The sequence below is a fragment of the Dermacentor variabilis genome, chromosome 8 (genome assembly GCF_050947875.1).
Source record: "Dermacentor variabilis isolate Ectoservices chromosome 8, ASM5094787v1, whole genome shotgun sequence".
Lineage (NCBI taxonomy): Eukaryota > Metazoa > Arthropoda > Arachnida > Ixodida > Ixodidae > Dermacentor > Dermacentor variabilis.
Window position 1 is genome coordinate 22,360,919 of NC_134575.1, and position 22,234 is coordinate 22,383,152.

Below are 22,234 nucleotides of genomic sequence, written 5' to 3' on the forward strand. Positions count from 1 at the left end.
CAAAACGATTCAAAACGTTCTGATAAGACATCAAGAATAGACGTGTCGTCAGAGCGATTAAAGTCGAAAAAAGTTTGAATTTCGGCACGCGGTTTACAAACTGTGCAGTTTAGCGATATAAACACTGCCCTGTGATCTGAAATTCCGTCTGTAATTTCACAGTCAGACAGCTTATCAACAAGGTCTGAACTAATGAACACTAGGTCAAGAAGTGTGTTTTGTCTTGTGGCGCCAGTGACTACTTGTGTAAGCCCAAAAGATAAAGAAAAGTTAATTAGTTCGCTACCTAAACAACTGTGATGCGATAGTGAGGGCCAGTGAATATCTGGTGTGTTAAAGTCTCCCATTAGAATTAAGCTAGATGCATGAAAACTGTGCGTGCTGATGTAATCAGCGAGAAGGAAAATGTTATCAGGTGAGGAGGCAGGTGGATGGTAGAAAACAGAGACTATGATTGTTTTTTTGCCTAAGTATAATTTACACCAAACAGACTCAAGATCTGCTGGAGGACAGATAACTGAAAACTTTAAATCCGATTTAAAGAAAAGGGCGACACCGCCTCCCCTGCCAGTTTTGCGGTCTGATCGGACAGCTACATAGCCGGGTGGAGTGATTTCAGAGTCATATATGTGATCGTGAAGCCATGTTTCAGTGACACCAATGAAATGAGGGGAATAGGAGGCTACCAAGGAAAGAAACAGCGGGAACTTATTTACTAGACTTCTTGCATTCAAATTCAAGAAAGTAAGCTTGTAAGAGTCGTGAATTTGTCAAGGTGAAGATGACGTGGCCGGGAGAGTGTTCTCAGAAAGGCTCGAATTATTCACTACGGTGTTTACAGCGAGACCTGAATCGTCAACTAAGGCATTAGCTGCATCATTCCACCTGTAGCGGACACCGTTTATAAACACATGGTCATAACGCAACCTCACCACAGAACCATGGTCACGAAAAGAAGTTGCTGCCCATAGCTTTTTGCGAATGGTACGTACATTAGCCGAGTAATCTTCAGTTATGTAAAATTTTGTTCCTTTCAGCTTTGAGACAATATTCATTATTTCTACTTTGTTCCGAAAGTCTAGTACTCGTAATATAACTGGGCGCCATCTACCTTCACGTTTGGTGCCAATTCTGTGACAACGTTCGATGGGCGGGCATTCAATTTGAAGTTTCTCTGAGAAAAATTGGTGTACATTAGACAAAAGCGTATCTGTGTTTTCAGCATTGTGTTCACCAAGCCCATGCAAAATTATATTGTTGCGTCTCGAGCGATTTTCAAGGTCATCATTCTTTTTAATTAGTTCCGAAACAGCCTGAGATAAAGAGCGTACGTCGGAACCAGAATGGTCAAGTGAGACGCTAGGATCAGCGCTAGTTTTTTCGAGAGCGGCCACACGGGATTCCAGAGCGTCAAAACGCTTGTTAACAGTTTGCTGAAAAACCTTGATGTCAGCGATGTCTCGAGCGATCGTTTTTTGCCCAGCCAATAGTTCTGTCAGTATTCCAGAAATATTGTTCAAGTCATTATCAGGTTCAGCAGATGAACACGAAGTTTCGTCTGAATTACCAGTGTTACGAATCGTCTTTCTCGTGGGACCGGGATTTAGTTCTATATCACCGCTCAGGACAAGTCGATTTGCGCAGAGTTGGTATTCTTATATACTGAACTGTGTTCATGATGTACAGTAAATATTGCACCATGTGCCAATTATGTGTTTTCTCTCCGGTATCAGCCTGCCTATATGATAATAGTACTGAAATTAAATAAAAATAAGCTTACTTCCAAGACATTATTCGTGGTCGCAAAGGAATGGAAAGAGATGTAATTCGCATTAGGCATGACGCAACTGTCGCATGTTTGATATTAGTTCTAGATCGGCCAGTCAGATCAGTCAGTCAGTCAAGAACTTTATTGAAGTCCTGAGGAGTTTCAAGCCGTTTGAGATCCCACGCGGGGAACTCCTCCGGCCGAAACCGTAGCCGACGCCCAAGTCGGGACGGGAACGCGGCGACGCTCCGCCAGTTGAGTTGGAGTTGGCCTTGAGTTGGAGTTTGAGGTCCGGGCTTTTGAGGGCTTCTTCCCATTCGGGCTCACTGGAGAGAGGGCCCTTTGGTAACGTGGTACATTGCCATAGCGTGTGCGAGAGTGGGCAATAAAATTCTCGGCAGTCTGGGCAATTTGCCGGGGTTTCTGAGTTGTAGCGGCTCAGTGTGACGGATACGAGTCCGTTTGTAGCATTCGAAACGCGGCCGCCTGCGCGCGTTCGAGTTTGGCGTGTGGGAGCGGGAATTTGGTTCTGCCTTTCCGATAGCGGGAGGTGATTTCTTGGTAAGTGAGGAGCTGGTCATCAAACTGAATGTGCAGCCCCTCGGAGGCCGTGGCACCGTCACGGCGGGCAAGTTCTCGCGCACGGTCGTGGGCCGTTTCATTGAGGTAGCTTTTTCCGGGTGAATTTCTTTCCCCGTGTGAGCGGGGAACCAGGAGAGGCACCTGTTACGTTTCGCCTACGACGCGCGGTTTAGCCGGCGCGACTGCAACAATGCGGCAGACATTTTGGCCCGTTCGGCGTCGCCGCTACGCTCCCCGCCAGGCGTTTCCAGGCGTTTCCAGGCGTTTCCAGGCATGTTCCGATGCCACGTGTCTTCATGTGCGTGTGTGAGTGTATGTGCCATTGTGCCCGACCAGAGGCGCTACGAGAGCAGAGGTTACCTTCTCCTCCCAGTCATTGTGCCCGACCAGAGGCGCTACGAGAGCAGAAGTTACATTCTCCTCCCAGTCTTTGTGCCCGACCAGCGGCGCTACGACAGTATGCTTCACCTTAACCCATTGTACAATCACGTGCTCGTCTATTGAGGGGTTCCTTCTTGCCCTCAACTGCGAGAGTATAAAAACAGCTGCCCCCGGACGCCAAAAGGAGGTCTCCGATTTCTTCTGTTGAGTAAAGTGCTCTCCCGTCTCTCTACTTCGGTCAACCTGACCGCCAACTCTTTGCGATGTTAAAATAAACAAGTTGTTTTGTTGTTACCAGTCGACTCATGCTTTGCCGGGACCTTCGGATGCTTCCAGTTGTACCCCAGGCCGCCAGGCCAACGCTACCCTTGGGGCTTGCGACCCAGGTACAACCACGGGCGTCAGCGCCGAGTTCCCAACCGATCGCACCAGCGGTGCGACCACAACAACTCGCGCCATCGGTGCGATCCAAACACACCGTTTGCTCTCTTTTGAGCTCGCTAGTAGTATACGCGCTGCTTCTTTACATACGTTGCGCATTCGTTGGCCCGAATTGCTTCACGCGAGTCCGTGAAGACATAAGTGAATGTGGGGTCTGCCATGGCGATGGCTACGGCTATTTGTTCTGCCTTAGCGCTGGTGCTCGTTTTAACCGATGCGGATGATCGTAGCGTTCCGTTGCCGTCCACGACTGCTATTGCGAAAGTGGATGTGCTGCCGTTCTGGGCCGCGTCCACAAATGCGGTGGCTTCACGATCCGCGTCGATTCGGTCGAGAATCGCGTGGGCGCGGGCCCGGCGCCTACCAACGTTGTGTTGTGGGTGGACGTTTCTGGGAAACGGTAAGACTTTGTATTTCTCTCTAATTTCGCTCGGTAGGGTAACCGCGTGCTCGAGATAGGGAGAAGGGGAGACATTGGCTTCAATTAGGATTAGCCTACCGGTTTTGGACGAGGACAGGCGGAGTATTTGCGCCATAGTCTGAGCCTCGATCACTTCGTCGATGTTGTTGTGCATGCCTAGCTGGTCAACCTTTGCTGTACTTGCTCTTTGTGGAAGGCCCAAGACCTGCTTGATGTTCATGCGCATGTGTGTGTTTAGCTTTGTCTTTTCTATTTTTTTATATCAGTCGGCCAACAAAATGTTCTTTAGGCTTTTGGAATTGTATTTCGTACAGATTCGTTTCTAAGATTTCGTTTCATATCCAGCGTCGACAGAGTTGCCAATGTTGGTGACATCAGGGAATCGGCTTCTTGCAAGACAATGACGGAAGACAAATATAAACATACCAGAGAAGCCTTCCAATAAACTTCTTTTGAACACTGCTGAGAGCATTTAGGTGGGTGCAAATATTTCGGCGGCAAGGTATCAGGTCAACATGACCGCTTCTGGCTAAAGGTTTAATCCACATTTGCAATACATGACAAACCTTTCCCTTTTTGCTGAAGTTTTAAGAACTGGGGCACAAGTTGACTGCTGATGAGAAAAGAAGCTTCAACTATGTTAACTGGGGCAAACTGGCTAATACAGTGGAATCCTGAAACACTATTAATGTCAATTCTGCGTTTTGAAATTGCTCGCAGAGTTACCTAATCCAAAGATAAGTCACCGTTTCGGCCTAAATGCGAAGCATTGTTTGCAATAACAATTTATGAGACAGTCAGTGAAGTTAGTAGAATTATCGGCTCTGTAAGTTCCAATAGACATTTGCTTCTCAAATAAATTACCGAGCATAGTGTTACGCGCGTGCAGGCATACATGAACCTATTTCACTCTCTGAACGTCAACACTGGCCCACAGAACACTGGCGTGATGAGGAGTGGCAGCAGCAGTGAACGAACGCTTCATGCTGGCTCTAGTTTCAATGCGTCTCCTAAACTTGAGATTAAGCGACCCCCAACAATAGGCACACAAGGAAACCGCCCACACGAGCCACACCCTATTTGGACTTCTCTCAATTCGCACTGGCCAGCTGGCACGCGAGGGATTTCGCGACGAATGGCAATGGCCAGCAAGTACACATGCAGTGGTTTACCTTCCTACATGCTTTATCGTTAAAGTGGCGACAAGGACTTGCCTATTCGAATGGAATGCACTTCATTGAACCGAAAGGTCGTGTTTGCTTGACGGAGCTCACAACAATAGTGAAGTAACGCAACATCGCTCGAAATGAAAGGCTATGTACTATCACTTCAGAGTTTAAACTATCGAGGAGTCCTCTCTCAGTAACGGACGCCTCTTGCATAGTCGGTAAACGCGGAAGTGGCATGTCTACAGTGTCTATTTTCACCGCCCATATTTGTCCAGCATAAAACACACAGGGCTGACTTAATGTTAAACAAAATAGAAGCAATGGCTATTTCTAATCATTGGCGAGCTGGCAGCCGCTTTAGCTTACGTGTGGCATACATGTTAATCTTTCAGAAGTTTTCGTTATCTTTGTGAGATTGGGCTCATTCTTTTATGATTTTACGAATTTTGCATTAATGTGTAGGAAAAAGAATTCTGCTTACAAAAATGTTTCAGCCATAAGTCTATGAGTTTTCTGTTGGAAGTCTTCTGATTGCAAAAGGACGCGTGGGCGCAATTGCTCCACCGAAGGGGATAAAGATAAATTCCTAAACAAGGCGAAATCAGCAACAGATTTGCTGAAAAAGTAACCAAGACCTCAAAATGATCTTGTTCGTAACAGTATCTAGTATTTCAGCTTGGCTGCTGCTTGCATTCTGCGTCTAAAAGTAAATTATTGTTAATAAAGTGCGCATGTACACCCTTATAATAAAAATAAGACCTGCAACAATCCCCCCCCCTCTTCTTCATTCTCAGTGTCCCTACCACTGCAATTTACGATTTTTAAGGTTCACAGGTCGGCATATAATGTGTAATGTGTTAAGTAGTCCTCGGCATGTGTCATTTATGTTGCGTGCTACAAATTACTTTACAAGAAATTACTGCTTAATAAGTGGAGGTAATTTGTTATAATAAATGTATCTGAAATTTTCATTGCGGGTAAAAAAATTTTAAAGTTTGTGTATATATTTCGACATATATAATATACCGATCCCCCAGTGTAAGAGTTACGCATAGTCTAGGTTACTTCAGCAGAAGATAGGCGTTCGCATTGTCACTGCTTATTACTAGTCTATTCGCAAAACTATTTACCACCATAAATTTATTTTAATCGGAAATTTTCATAAAAATTGGCGATGTCTCAGAATAAGGTTCTGAGCTTAATATCAACGGCTGTGTGTAAGCTTCGGGACACATAAAAAGGAAACCACAGATGCGCAAAATTAATCCGGAATCCTCCGCGTCGTAGTGCCTCATATTCACATCTTGACGCGCCTAAAACTACCGTATTTACTTTTTAAATCAACACGTGCGTTGCATTGTCTTCCTTCACAGCACATTTCCATAGATTACCCACTAGTTTAAGTTCCCCGTCGGCCTTACATGTGCTTATTCGTTCCGTGTTTCCTTGCTGTCCGGTAGCACCTCTAACCTTCCTAACACGTACTGTGCACATTGTTTCGGCAGTTCGTCCCCTTATTTTATTGCCACTCCGACGGTAAGCATTTGTTCCTTTCCCCATCTACATGGAACTTTAATCGGGTGTCTTGAAATAGCTGCGGGTGTTGCGCCCCTGGAAAATAACTTTTTATGCCTCTCCCCCCCCCCCCTCGTTCACTATATACCGGCATTTTCAACGTTGAAGAACACATCAGTGGCCACACCAGAGCGACACCGTCAGCATGATCGATTACCGCTTGTAGAGACACGAAAATGCTGACATGTTCCTGCGATCGAAGTGGCTAAAAGCTATGCGCACTCCAAAAAATTAGAAAATTAAGACGCCGGTCTGCACGATTTTGCAACCTAACAGTAAACTAAAGTACGCTATCCCGTTACAACAATCTGCGTGAACAAGTGTAGCCGCATCAGGCAATATATAAATAATGTTCCTGCGAGCACACAAGGAAACTCCTTGCCATTTTTCTGCCAACATATGCCTCCTTTAGGTACGAGACATAATATCGGCTATCCATTTGAAATGTACTTAGAACAGTAACAGCAATAATGACCTTTCGAAACTATTTTCACATATGTATAAAGGAGTTATGAATTTATTTTGCTGAAGTATGTCAAGCCAGTAAAATATTCTGCTTTTAAATATACGTTATTGTCTGTATTCGCAAGTGTACAGCTGTTACTTGCGAATGGATTTATCTCGGCACAACATTTCACATGAATCTTAAACAACCGCAATTTAATAAAAAATCTGGATCCGGCAAAGTAATTGTTAAAGAACTACTTTGCCGTTCACAGTCAGTTACATTCTGCAGTTGTAAAATATAAAAATTCTGTAAAAATATAGCGCTGTCGAAGTTTAATAGCCAGGTCGAGATCACTTTCGCATTGTTCTTGTTTTACTTAGAAGCCCAAATTGGTAATTTTTTGAAGGCTACTGCCATCTTAAGAGCAATTCTCTTTACTAAAGTTATCAATATTTCCGCCTCTCAACTCATTCACTACGACAACTTCTCGTTCTTGCAATAACGTCATATTTCCCAGTAGTTACTCATTCTGATGTGCGCAATTTTATCTTCAGTCTCTAGACTATTGCCAGCTCTGTCCTTGTAACTACATCTTCAGTTTTACAGCTCTTTTCGAGAGTCTGCCTATAGCAAACGGCCCCCCACAATGCTGTTTGCTATGTAAGCTATACATACACAAACTGTATATTTAGCTAAATTATAGTTCATACTCCATCGAGCTGCATGAGGACTACTCCTTTGTCATGTTTATGGAAACATTATTAAGGCGTTTTTTATTGTTTATATATGTTAGATATTATCGGCCCTTAATTGAATGCCTCTTGATAGCAGTTACAATATATCTTTGAAACTTTAAGGGTATCGGTTTTTATTGTTTTTGAGATACCAAGCCTTCAGTTCTGTCACCCAAATATACGAAAAAAGATATAACCTGTTCCTTTCAAAGTATGGGTTCAAAGCGACGAAGTTTATTGTCGTTCACAACGTTGTGGAATGCTAGGTATATAAAGGCACTGCAAGGGCTGTCCGTAGCACGGGGTCCGCTTGCGATCACGGCATGGTCCTTTGTCTTCCTGTTTAGTCGGCACATACGCAGGGGCGCGTCTGCTTCATTAGAGGTATTATACACTATGTTAAACATGCAGCTTTTCCGTGGCAAAAAAATTTTTCTTGGCAGAATATATTGCATAGATATTGAAAAATCTTTATTTTGACTAACGTATGAGCCACTAAGTATTCCTTGAAGGACCACATTCTGGATGAAAGTCAGGTATATTTTGGCAACACCCAGACAGCGGCATCGCGCTGTTACAGTTGGAGCACAAAAGTTGAGAACATCGTTCAAATAATAAACAGTTACTTAGAAGCCTACACTACCTCATTTTAAGGCTACTTCTCTTAATCGATGACCGCAGTTTACCAACCTTAGCATGCTTCAGGAATAATTGATTTACTGTGACAGCAACCCTTTTTTACAAAACCGCTACCTTCTCGATACCATTTACAAGATTGTCTTCACACGCTAAGGTATTTCCCGGTTTGGCCTTTAAACTGCATCCTCAGACACCACCCCTATCTTTGTATTTCTATGTGTAAGAAATCTCCGAAAAAATGGCCAACCGGCAATATTGCGTGGTAGCTAACGCACTAGCGATTGAGGTGCTACACACCGTATAGCTACTGAGGCAGAAGTGGGAAACTGAGTGGCGATGCCCAAAATGCGATTTATTTTTACTTTTTGTGAGGAAAATGTTCAAGAGAAAGAGGTGGCCTCACAACACCGGCCTAATGACAAGAACCGGGAGACGGACCCCGCAGGGGCGCCTGCGTAAGCAGGCGTTTGGTGTGTTGGGACACCGCGTATCTGAGCACATGAGGTTTGGGCCCACTCGCGTGTAGACGTGCGCGGGTTAGCCGTGTCTGGGTAAAGGGGGAACCCGGGGGTTGAGCCAATGCCGGCTATTTCGACCTTCAAGGCACCCTGACGAAGGCAACACGCCTCTTTGGCCTCTGCTTCCCGTATACGGGACCTCCGGACTGACCCACCCGGGGAAAATTGGTAGTTGCCTATTCCTGCACCTCTCCTCTCTCTCCAACCTTCTTTGCCTCACACCTAATCTTACCCGCCGTGGTTGCTCAGTGGCTATGGTGTTGGGCTGCTGAGCACGAGGTCGCGGGATCGAATCCCGGCCACGGCGGCCGCATTTCGATGGGTGCGAAATGCGAAAACACCCGTGTGCTTAGATTTAAGTGCACGTTAAAAAACCCCAGGTGGCCGAAATTTCCGGAGTCCTCCACTACGGCGTGCCTCATAATCAGAAAGTGGTTTTGGCACGTAAAACCCCATAATTAATTAATTATTCTTCACACCTAATCTTTACTTTCTTCTTCTCACTTCATCACATTTTCGATTTTCCAGGCAGCAGGGGTTTACCTTGTGTGCAGTAGCCACCCTTGCTTATAACACATTAGCTTATTGTGGCTGTGTACAGCTGGCGGTGGCAGGACCTGTTTATACACAAGTCCTGTCACGTGCCCTTGTTGGTCTCCATGGTGGGTGGCTGGCACCGCTGCTGAAAACTCCATGTTTACTTATCGCCGGCTGTTTCCGCAATTTCCTGATCGCCCTCTGAAAACAGGGTGCACTGATGAAGTGTTCCAGTTTGTGGGTCGATGAAAAAAAAAACTTGCCACGATATCCTGTAATCCAATCTGATAAAGCAAAACCTACAGTAGGAACAATTTCACCTTTTGTACTTGCGAAACCTCTGAAGGAAGTTTTTCGTACAGGCTATAAAGCATCGAAGCTAGCGAACAGGGGTCTCCTTCTTGGACGCTAAGGTTAGAACAAACATGAAAATCTGCCTAATCTTGCGCTGTTCGGGGGCATCCCGGTGACAGTGCTGACTCATTTGTACAAAAGTCAACACGCTTGTCTAGAACGCCAGAACGTCACGCTCGGAACTGCACAGGCGAGATCTACTGATAACACGTAGCTTGCGATAGGCCACGTCTGAGCATGCGCGTCCTCAGTGACGCACATGCCTTGCATTTTCGCTCATTGTTCGCCACCGCGGCTACAATGACAGTTTTGGCCGCCAGAAACGCTGTCGGTGATGTAGCACCGCGGAAAGAAAACAAAAATTCCGAGAATCGTCCTGCTCGACACGTGATGCAAGCTATGCGGTCATATCGTCCTCTGTTCACATTGTCATCATTCCGGCAGCAGATTTGCAGCCAGTTATCAGCTGAATAAGCTTATTCGTGATTATTGCGTCATGCTGCTCGGATGCAGGTGCTTGCCGGCTCCCGACTTGAATACTCGGAGTGCGCGCGAGTGAGCCAATTGCAGGAGCGATATCTATATAATATTGATAGTACTTAACTGATGCTGCATAAGAACTTCTACGATGGCAGCAAGCTTGACACTGGATGAAAGCAAAACCATCGCTGCGGTGGGTCGCACGATGTTTCAAAGAGCCATATCTCCGGAGAAAAATATCCTGCAATATGTTAACGCGACAGCGTTAAGGAGCTGGTGTCGCAGAAAAGCCGGTGTCATCGGCGTCCGCGGCGTTGGCCGTGAGCGATACATCACGGCAGGCACTTCATAAATAAAAAGCAACTTCCAGGATGGGCTATGTGGGAATCTAACCAGGGTCTCCAGAGTGTGAGACGGAGACGCTACCACTCAGCCACGAGTTCGATGCTTCAAAGCGGTACAAACGCGCCTCTAGTGAATGCGGTGTTGCCTTGGAAACGAGCCGTGGAAAGTTATACTGCGGTGTATATCGGCAATTATGAACTTGTAACTTACAGAAGTCGCAATTACACGAGTAGCGAAGTGCGTTTCCGCTACATTTATTCTGCGCTTTCTGCACACGCAGAGCCATCTTGCGGCAAACACAGAAGACCCCCTCCTCTCCATGTACGGCGCTGCCCCGACAGATGGCGCGCCACGCGCGCATTGGGGCTGTGCGAGGACCGGTGCGAGGCGGGTCGCGGCCCGGACTCTCTCTCCCCTGACGACGCTTCGCCTTGCTGCCTCACGGGTTGCAGAATCAAGCGTCCTTCCTTTCTTTAGATCACTATTTGTCTAACTCTCTGCCCGTGCCTATCACGACGTTTGGCTGGCTTGCATCATTTCCCCCTCCGAGACACCGAGGTCTTTGGTTCGTTCCGCTGCTGCGCCGAACGCTGCGTTGCTCGACGCTCACCGCGTCCGATGCGGGACGCCTCGTAAGTGATGGCTGCCCCGTAGCCCATTGTCTTACACCCCTTGGCGGGTCGACGGGAACGCTGTCGCGTTCCACTCTTGAAGGCGAAGCTTAAGCGTCGTCCAATTTTTATTTGGTCTTTTTGCATTTGGGGGGGGGGCACAAATTCAATGCTTTCTTTCAGAGCCACGTAAGTCATCCTAGGATGGAAACAATGCCCTTGTACAATGTATTGTTAACCCATGATATTTATGAAAGAATTATTGGTCAGACTAACACAGAAACCTCATCTAGCGGCAGTATTCTCTATTGCGTGAGGCGCGGCACTGAGATATCATTTCATTCGACATATCTTAGAGAGTTTTAACAATGATGGCCATACCTAAGAAAAGTGAAATAAAAGCTATTCGCTTTTGGAATCTCGAATGCTCAAACTGACTCACACAACAGATGAAGGAAATGAAACATACCGGATTCATTACTTTAACATAAGAAGTTTAGCCATTATAGATGTACAAACGATATTTCGCTCTAGTGTAGAGTCCATATAATGAAAACAATCATTATAGTTTACACGAAGGCTTCTTTTCGCGTACCTAAATTATTCAAAAAATTTACTTCAAAATAATTAGCATTGTGCGGCGGCTAGTGTGATAAACAACTCATCTGTGATTGCTTCAGATGCTCAGGATATTCAGCTGTTGGAAACGATATTTATTTCTGATACGGCGTATGAAGTAGAGCTTCGTTGCCCAATTATTTTTTTTATTTCTTACCGTCTCATTTTTGTTATATTTTATAAGGACTCAAACAAAGAAAACATGCAACCATGAATCCGTTGAGTAAAACAATTTTCTTCACACTGAAACAGATATTTTGAAATTGCTGCATTGGTTGCTGAAAGGAAGCATGTCTTACTTTCACGCGTGTCTGAGCATGGACAGCTTCATCAATTAAAGCTTGTTCGAGAGGAGCTGGAACAATCATAGTTTGCTTCTTCCAAGCACTTTGAAGCAATAGTCCCCATTGCGTTCAGGCTGCCGCTGGATGCAATGCTGCAAACAAATTCTCTCCCTAGTACAAACCACTGCTAGCTAACCCCATCGCTTTCTTTTCCTTTTCCTATTTTTCATCGTATGTCTCCGAAGTAGCCTCCGAATCGCAGCTGGTTGCGTTGGAAGCTGGTTTCACTATGACGTCATATGCTCACTCATGTTTTTTTACACCAGGTGGTACTTCAAGTTTAACGTTGTGCGCTCTTTTTCTTGAGTATTATCAGTCTACTTCGCCGTGGGTCAGTATATTCTTATTCCGCCACGCTTGACGTCTCTTGAACAAAACAATTCTGGGTATTTAACTTAATTCTAACCTATGCGAGAGATATTTCAAACGCAATGCTTCAGAGTGGTGTCTTTATATGTGCTAGACACTTTGTGTTTCAGTGTTGTTTTCATTCCTGGCCATGGTCTGCTCATTATACTGCATTCTTAAGCATACTGTTGAGTGACTGCTCATTGCGGCACATGCCACCTGTTCTACTGCAACGGGAGTAGTACCCTGGCACACATATATTCGAATACACAAATAAATGCAATAAATTCCAAGGCTTCGCGTGACAAACACGCATTCTGTCCCGCCGGGGTATCTGCGTCAACAGGCGTTTGGTGTGTTGCGGCACCACCTACCCGAGTGCACGAGGGTTGGACCCTCCCGCGTGTAGCCGCGCGCGGCTTAGCCGTGTCCGGGGAAAGGGGGATCCTTGGGGTTGAGCCGATGCCGGGTGTTGGGACCGTTAAGGCCCCCGGCGGAGGTAACACACCCCTTTGGCCTCTGCTTCACGTAGGCGGCACCCCTGGACTGACCCACCCGGGGGAAATCGGCACTCGCCTTTTCCTGTCCTCCTCTCCTATCTTCGTCTTTCTCACTCACCTTTTCCATCTTTCCTGTCTTCTCTTCACTTCTTTTCACTTCCAAATTTCTCGGCGGCAAAGGTTAACCTTGTGTGGCTAGCCAGCCTTGGTTATGCTGTATTTGGTTATAGCAGCGATGTATGGCTGGCGTTGGCAGGGTTTCTCTTGCAGGAACTTCTGTCACGTCCCCCTGTTGGGCATCGCGGCCGAAAACCCAACTATACTTATGGAAAATGCTTTTTGCTAAGCTACCCTATCGCCCTCAGAAACTAGGGCGCACCTAAGGTGTCCTTCAGTTTTTCAGACGAGAAGTCCACAACTACCCTCGATTTCACGTAATTCATGCAGAAAAACCCGACAAACTAGTGCGAACCATTTCACCGTTCCTTGTTTCCAAGTCTTTGACTGAAGTTTTTGGTACAGGATATAAGGCGTCGAGAATGGCAAGCGGTGATCTCCTCTTGGAGCGCCACGATCAGAAGTAGTATGAGAAACTGCCGAAACTTGCATCACTTGGGGAGACCCAAGTAACGGTAAGCACCCACCATACTATGAAAACCACTCGCGGCGTTGTCTCGGACGATGACTTGCTGGAGCTCACTGAAGCTGAACTCTTGGAGGGCTTCAGTGAACAAAATGTCATAAGTGTTAAACGAATTAAGATGAGGCGAGATGGTAAAGAGATCAAGACGAAGCACCTGATACACACCTTCGGCTTAAGTGTCCTTCCCGAGTCCATCGAGGCCGGTTATATCAAACTTCGTGTCAGGCCGTACGTGCGCAATCCTCTTAGATACTTTAAGTGCGAAAGGTTCGGCCACAGTTCACAGAACATCTTGAAGGGGCATGACAGTGAATTTGAATTTTTCAGCCGCCTCATAGCGTAGCATTAGAGTAAATGATTTTGCGTGTTTTTTTGCCTGCGCACTGATAATGACGCCCTAGATGGGAGAGCACGTGGCTATGGGTTGTGTACATAAGTTTGTGTATGCCTTCGAACAAAGTTAGTTGTGAGTTCAGCGCTGGCCTATGTGTTCCTGCCTTCTGTCATCGTCTTATTGCGCTGCCCCTTCAAGATGTTCAAACAGTACCAACTCGGTCAAATGTCGATCCTTCTACAGTTCACAGACTGTCGAGGCCGGCTGACATGTGCCAAGTGCAGTGATAATGAACATTCCTCTGAAACATACCAGAACACTCCACATTGTGTCAACTGTGACGGCAAGCATGCCGCATACTCACGGTCCTGCCCGTCTTGGAAAAGAGAAAAAGAAATTGTGACAATCAAAATGAAAGAAAACGTACCTTTCAAGGAGGCACTTAGATGGGTGTCATACCTGCCTAAGAGCAGCTTTGCCAATGTGACGCGTCAGGGGGAGCGACACAACGACCTCCGGCGGCTGTCTGACCCACAAGCAGTGAGTCGGCAGTTACGCCATCTGCCCCAGCGGCGCTTGCAGCTAGCATTGCTTCGCCAACCCAGCAGAGTGGACCATCAACCCCGACGGTAGGCGCAGCCAAGGCTGCCTCATCCTCCCTGGCCCCTTCCTGCGCCGGCAACAGCCGGCGCAGCCAAATCCTTCAGGGAGCCCCATCGACCTCCGGACTGGTGGGCGCAGGGGTCTTGCCTTCCGAGGCAGGACTCTCTCGGAAAACTTCTCGCTCGCAAGAGCGCGTGTCCCGCGCCTCACAAGAGGCAATGGACACTACACCTGATCCTCACGGTGCACCAAGCGCCTAAGGAGCGGCGAGGCTCCATCGAATGCTCCAGAAAGGGCCAAACCCTGTTACAGGGCCTCAAAAGAGCCCTGTAATCTAATCTCTGTGAACTCTGTACTTACTACATCTGTTTCAATACACACAGCGCCTATTTACTTGCAATATGGATGACAAATTACTCAATGGAATGTCAGAGGTCTTCTTAGAAACCTTGATGATGTACAGAAACTTCTCCACGAACACAATCCAAAAGTGCTGTGTTTGCAGGAAGCACACATTAAATCGAAACACACAAACTTTCTTCGATAGTATGCTACTTTTCGCAAAAATCGCGATGATGCTGTCGCATCATCGGGCTCGCTTTACATGCGCCCACATTACAAAAAGAATAAACAAGAATTTCAACCCTTTATAGGTGAGTTGCCAGAACCTTATGTTGTTCTTGGCGATTTCAATGCGCACAGCTGCCTGTGGGGCGACTCTCGTACAGATGCGTGAGGTCGTCTTGTTGATAAAGTTCCCTTTTTCTTCTGGTGCATGCCTGCTGAATAAGAAGGAACCCACATATTACTGTCTTGCAAACAACATTTTCTTCAATTGACCTCGGCATAGTTTCCCCATCTATACTGCCTGAACTTGAATGGGAAGTTACCAACAATCCTTATGGAAGTGACCACTTCCCCATACTGCTAAGAACACATGAAGAAAACGAATATCCACCACAGGCTCCTATATGGAAGACTGATACAGCTGATTGGGAGAAATTATGAACTCTCACTAGTATCTCATGGGATGACATGTCCTCGCTAGGAATTGATGCTGCTGTGGAGTATTTTACAGCCTTCATAATAGATGCCGCATCCAAATGCATATCAGAAGTAAGTGGCTTGGCATGCAAACGGCGTGTCCCGTGGTGGAACGATGAATGTAGGATAGCTCGTAAAAAATAGAACAAAGCGTGGGAGTTGCTACGCGCCTGTCCCACTACGGAGAATCTTATTAACATTAAGAAAGTAAAGTCCCAAGGCAGTAAAACTCGCCGACAGGCCAGAAGAGAGAGTTGACAGAAGTTTTTATCGGGCATAAACTCGTATGCAGATGAGGCCAAAGTCTGGAACAAGGTTAATAGGATAAGAGGGCGACAAACATTTCACTCCCTTTGGTAAATACACAGGGCGATAAACTGCAGAATCAGGCACACTCACTTGGGGAGCACTTCCAGCGTGTGTCGAGCTCAATCTACTATTCCCAATCGTTTCATAAACATAAAGAAATGGAAGAACGTAAGCCAATCATACAAAAATGCGGACAGAATGAACCGTATAACCATCCTTTCAGTATTGCCTAGTTGAGAGCTGCCTTGAGCACATGCAAAAGCCCTGCATCGGGACCCGACAGAGTCATGTATCACATGATCAAAAATTTACGTACTGACACAAAGTTACCCTACTCGCACTTTTCAACACTATTTGGGCTGCGGGATACCTCCCATCTACAAGGAAAGAAGCGATTGTGGTTCCTGTTTCGAAGCAGGGAAAAGACCCTCCCTTGGCAGCAAGTTATGCAGTTATGCCCACTTGCAAGCAGCAAGTGGGCGTAACCAGGCTGTTGCTGCTGCTGCTGCTGATGATGCTATCCTCTCAATATTTCTCGACATGGAGGAGGCATATGACACAACATGGCGTTACGGGATCTTGCGAGACTCGTCGGGAATAGGCATCCATGGAAATATGCTGAAAATAATTCAAAGCTACTTGTCGAATCGTACCTTCCGCGTGAAAATTGGCAACGTATTATCGCGACATTTTATAGAAGAACCTGGTGTACCCCACGGAGGCGTACTCAGTTGCACACTCTATAGTTAAGATGAACACAATTCGTGCTTCTCTACCACCGGCCATTTTTTATTCCGTCTACGTAGATAGGTTTGGTTAGGTTAGGCTACGTCTACAGATAGGTTACAAATCGTGCAACCTTACAGTGTGCGAAATACAGTTACAGCAGGGCTTAAACAAGGTGTCCAAGTGGGCGCACCGAAATGGATTTAAAATCAGCCCCCCAAAAAATCTCTTATGTTCTCTTTACAAGAAAGAGAGGCCTGGTCCCTGATCCTTGTGTAGAACTGCGTGGACAACGAATTCCAATCAACAAAGAGCACAAATTTCTAGGTGTTATACTTCACTCTAGGCTCACTTTCATTTCACACATAAAATGTCTTAAAGTACAATGTATAAAAACTATGAATTTACTTAAAATACTATCACACAACATGGGGTAGTGACAGGAAGTGCTTACTGAATCTTTATAGGAGCCTAGTCCGAACATGGTTAGATTATAGTGCCATAGTATGTCACTCTGCCGCACCGAGCGCGCTTAAGATGTTAGATCCCGTTCATCATCTGGGTACCAGCCTGGTCACTGGCGCATTTCTAACAAGCCCTGTCGAAAGTCTATATGTAGAGTCAGATGAGTGGTCACTTCATCTTCAGAGAACATACATCAGCTTCACTTATTTTCTCAAAGTGCGTTCTAATAAATAGCATCCGTGTTTCACAACCGTTAACGACTTGACATGTGAAACACTATTTCATAATAGACCCTCTATGAGGCTTCCTTTGTCGCTGCGTACAAGAGAGCTTGGCGAAGAAATGGATGTTCCAATTCTCCAACATCGCTTAAACCCTACAGCTAAGCTATTACCGCCCTGGTAGTGGCAGGTGATAGACTTTGATGTATTCTTTGTGGAGGTCACAAAGCATGCTCCTGACCTCGAAATCGCTATGCATTTCCGTGAACTTCAATCGAAGTACTGCTGTTCCGTATTTTACACACACGCGTCAAAATCACATTCTGGTGTATCTTATGCTGCTGTTGGTCCCTCTTTTTCTAAATGTGTTGTATTGAACCCCTTAACGGGCATCTTCTCTGCAAAAGCCTCTGCTGTACTGTCTGCAGGAAAACACATAAAGAAATTGAAACTTGACAGAGCAGTAATATTCACAGACTCATTAAGTCTTGTAAAAGCGCTGATCTCGTTACAAAAGTTTACAAATCCGGGTTTCATTGAACTTTACGCATTCTTATGCAGCATTTATTTATCATATAGGCATATAATACGCTGGGTACCTGGCCATAGAGGCATCGAGGGTAATGTACTAGCTGACAAAATGGCCACATCACTCACATCTTTAGCTATTAATCCTACGGCTACTGTCCCTGTCACAAATCTGAAGCTTTTCTTACGTAAGAACCTGCGAGACTACTGGCAACGCATATCGGACGCGGAAAAAAAATAAGCTCCACGTGATAAAGCCACAGTTAGGATTCTGTCCCTCTGAAACAAAATCATGCCAAACAGATGTCCTATTCTGTCGTCTTACAATACGACACACATTTGATACCCATAATTTTCTACCCACCGGAAATGACCCTCCAACCTGTGGCAGATGCGGGGAGAGGCTGACCATTCTCCACGTCCTCCTGGAGTGTGGGGAAGCCGATTGTGAGAGAACGAAACATTTTTCCTCAGCATACCGGCAGCACATTCCTCTTCATCGTGTAATGTTTCTCGGTCCAGAGCCACTTTCTAATACAAACACAGTCTTAGCTTTCCTCAGGGATGTTGTCTTACATGTTATTAGTCCCATAGATTCGTAACGCTTCCTGTCTTCAGAGGATGCCGGTGCGATAGTCGTCGTACTGTATAGCACATGCCTCCAGGCCCCTGTGTTTCAAAGGCTCTGGTGAGGCAGTTGTGCTGAAGCAAATTTTGCACCTTTGATGGTTTGTACATCCTATCATTCTTCGGCAATGCAGTGTAAGGCTTATAGTAGCCGTCATTAGTCATCGCCATAGTCTTATTGCACGCAGATTTTACGGACTTTACAGCGACTATTGTTTAGGCCCCTCTACAGCCACGTCACATCAACTTCACAGAAGTCCTCCTTTCACCGCGAAATCACTAACAATGTCATGACTCTTTGGCGATACCTGGCCCTTGCGCCACTAACCAACGCACATTCAAACACCCATTCTGATTAGCGGCACGCCATAGTGAGTGGCTATAGAGCAGCTATGAACACTTGAGGTTCCTTAACGCGTAGTAAATCTAACTATCCCCGAGGAATTCTAATTTTCATCCCATCGCAATCCTGCCACCACTGACGAGATTTAAGCCGCAATCTAAGCCGCAACACGACGGTCATTGTGCTGCCGTGGAGGGTCCCGTTTGCATATACAGTGCTTGAGTGCATGTTGCTGTACATACGCAATGTTTCAATAGCATTTTAAACTCTGCACGCGTTCCTCAGCCGTCTCGTCTTTACATACCTACGCTTCGCCACTGCCCGTTCTTACGAATGTGCAGCGTTGATAAGCAGTTTCAGTAGTTTGGTAGCTGGCTCTGGCCGATTCTGCATTGCGGCACTTTGGGAAAACCACAAATAAGAACGTTGTCTTTCGGTTTTATGGTCTATCAAGGTGAAGGGCACTAATTCTACGCAAACGTGCCAAATGTTTCTCGGCAGCTTCGATCGCACTACGAACCTTGGCTGAACCGATGGCGCCATGACGTTGCTCGGTGATGTCTGCTTCGGCCACAGATTTCTAAGGAAGAGCTGCTGCGGTATGGCCGTCGTTTTCTCGTGTGTCGGCGACGCCTCCTCCATAACCAGCATAGCAACCACAATCGAAGCCCAGCGCCGAGGAAAATTTTGCTGAAGAAGAGATACAAAGTAATTGTGTGCTTAATTCAGGTGATGGGATTCCGCATCTCTGCGTAGCCAAACCAGACTCTACGCTTTACATTATGCCGGCGACAGCACCCCGTAACACCCTCCCTATACTGGCGGTGCTTATCCGCTGCTGGGGCTCTGTCACCACGCGCAGCTCTGTCACCGCGAGGTGAACGATTGGGAGGCCTTTTCTGTGATGTCTTCTTTTAGCGCAGTACTGCTGCCTCCCCTGTAGAATGTTCCAGTGTAAACAATATTATGTGTGCAATAATGGGTGCCGAAGTCAATTCCCTGAACACGATGGCATATTGTAGCTCAACCCACATCGAACCCCCAATATTCCCACACTAAGATGGTACAGCGGCCTTGCCGGACAGGCTGCAACCGCGAGCATAAAACTACAGAAAAAAAGCTTTACCAATTATTGCTGTTGCTACGTAGCAATTCGTAACTCTTACATTTAATTATGGGGTTTTACGTGCCAAAACCACTTTCCGATTATGAGGCACGCGGTAGTGGAGGACTCTGGAAATTTTGACCACCTGGGGTTTTTTACCGTGCACCTAAATCTAAGTACACGGGTGTTTTCGCATTTCGCCCCCATCGAAATGCGGCCGCCGTGTCCGGGATTCGACAGTTCGTAACGCTTGGCTCGTGCATTGCGGGATGTTGCATCATCTATAGAAACGGTAACGCTTACCGAAATAATACTTACGCTGAAGAAATAGAAATGGACGAGATGGTGTCTAGTTTTAAGATCTTGCACAGTAACTTCATTAAACACATGTTTGCTAAACCATTTTCTAAAGCATACATCCTCGAGTTTGTGTCCCGTTTTTCACGATATTTTTCCTATCATGAGGCCGTACCCGCAAGCTCAAGCTGATACCATTTTCTAGTTTACCCAATGCTCTACTTTCAGCGTTCGCCCAGCATGCAAAGGGACAAGTTGCTGAAATTTCTGTATCCGGACTAAAATTATCCCTCCTCGTGTAATTGCCGTCACTTTCGTACTATTGTCCCGCTCGTGTAAATCAACGATGACACTTCTGCACACACACGAACTGCTGCTTGTTCTCGCATTATACGAGCTCAGTGCTCCATCTGTTACCGCTTTAGTGAACCCCCATAGATGCTTCATAGCCTTCTGCCTCCCTATTTCTGCAGTGCTCGGTATAAGAACATTTCTCGCAGTGCGTGAGATCCGCCTTCTTTCTTTTTTTTTGGATTCTGAGCTTTCAAAGGCATTGCGGCTTACTAGGCGTCTAACGGGGAGTGTACACCAAAATGTATGTTTATAAAATGCTGATATGCCCGCCGTGCGGCTTAGTCGCAGTGGCTCTGTGCTGCAAATCTCGATGTAGAGACTTAGATGCCGGCCACCACGAACGCGTTTTGATGGGTGCAATATGTAAATCGTAGGTTTACCTAATTTAGGTTCACGCTAAATAGCTTCAATTGATCGAAATTAATCCGTGGTCTTACAGTACATGAAAAATTTTTCCATATTTTTCCATATTTTTCCATATCACAACGTGGTATGGGTAAGTAAACAGCAGAGTTTCCTTTTTTTCCCTGAGTTATTTGCGAAGAGTTGCTGGCGGTTGGTATGGATGTGTTTCTTGAACCACTGCACGCAAGACAGTAAAAGAAGGGCTGATGCTATTTCAAGATAGGCATACGGTATGTACAGATTGCCGAAAATCTGACTAAGGTTTGGTTCTGTTGTAATTATTTTCGAAAAAAATCACATTTAAAAAAACAATCCAATGCCAAAGCTGCTTACTACTATGCTACTAAAAAAATTCTGCAGGTTCAACGAGTTCGAATCAATGCACAACGAAGTTTTGAATCAGTGCATAAAGAATCATATAAGAAGCCAACAAACACCGACACCAAGGACAACATAGGAGAAATTACTTTTGCTTAATAAATGAAATAGAGAAACGATAAATTAATGGAAATAACAGTGGATGAAAAAAACAGCTTGCCGCAGGTGGGGAACGATCCCACAACATTCGGGCCCATGAGTTAGCCCCCTTCTCATTTTTTACACAACGAGGGTCTTGAATCTGGTCACATTGATGCCTTCAGGTAGCATGTGCGGGTTTATTGACCGGTTTCCTGAACCCGAAAAGATCACGTTCCCGTGACGCCTGCGACAGAAAGGTTGTTCCACGTTCACCGTCAAAGTCTGAGTGGTGGCGCGACCTAACACTCCCAAGGTTCTACTAGGAAACATAAATATCCAAGAAAATGGGCGGAGAAACGGCGCCGCGGTAGCTCCATTGGTAGAGCGTCGCACGCGAATTGCGAAGGATGTGGGATCGTTCCCCACCTGCGGCAAGTTGTTTTTTCATCCACTTTTATTTCCATTAACTTAGGGTTTCTTTATTTCATTTATTACGCACAAGTAATTTCCCCTATATTGTCCTTGGTAACAGTGTTTGTTGGCTTCTTATGATACGACTAATAAATATCGGGCCCGTCGGGTAATACCCTTTTATCTCATTGAAGGCGTAAATATTCGAAACACGAGCATACGCTCCCACACACACCCACGCGCACACAAATTGTACCGAGCCTTTGGTTAGGCGGAGTTGCTGACTACTATCGATTAGGACGGACGCCTTGTAGGCAACACGGTTTCAGGGGCAGCAAGCACTCGCCTCCGCGGACGAGCGGAGGCGAGCGCTATCTGGTGGTGCTGCAAGCAACTCAGCGGAGGACGTGCTCCACTGATATTGATTGGCCTGTTCGGCAAGGTATCAGCCAGGCCGCAGGCACGACCACGAAACCCGGTTACGTTCGCGAAGAAAAGCTTGACTTAAAAAAAAATCTGCGTTATAATGATCCTTTCAGGCAAAAAT

General features: G+C 46.0%; 1 protein-coding gene and 1 long non-coding RNA gene across 2 annotated transcripts in view; both read right to left on the reverse strand.

Annotated features, from left to right (window-relative positions):
• The window catches only part of LOC142589809 (uncharacterized), a 57,902-nt gene extending 38,561 nt beyond the window's left edge, over positions 1–19,341 (reverse strand). Inside the window, exon 1 of the long non-coding RNA XR_012829965.1 lies at positions 19,177–19,341. This is a non-coding gene — a long non-coding RNA (uncharacterized LOC142589809). The remainder of the gene's footprint in view (positions 1–19,176) is intronic.
• Positions 771–3,708, reverse strand: LOC142590741 (uncharacterized). The gene is made up of 2 exons (XM_075703169.1): positions 3,672–3,708; positions 771–1,492 (listed from the first exon to the last, which is right to left on the reverse strand). The coding sequence occupies exons 1-2, from the start codon at positions 3,706–3,708 to the stop codon at positions 771–773; spliced, it is 759 nt and encodes a 252-aa protein (XP_075559284.1).
• Positions 19,342–22,234: the final 2,893 nt, after the last annotated feature.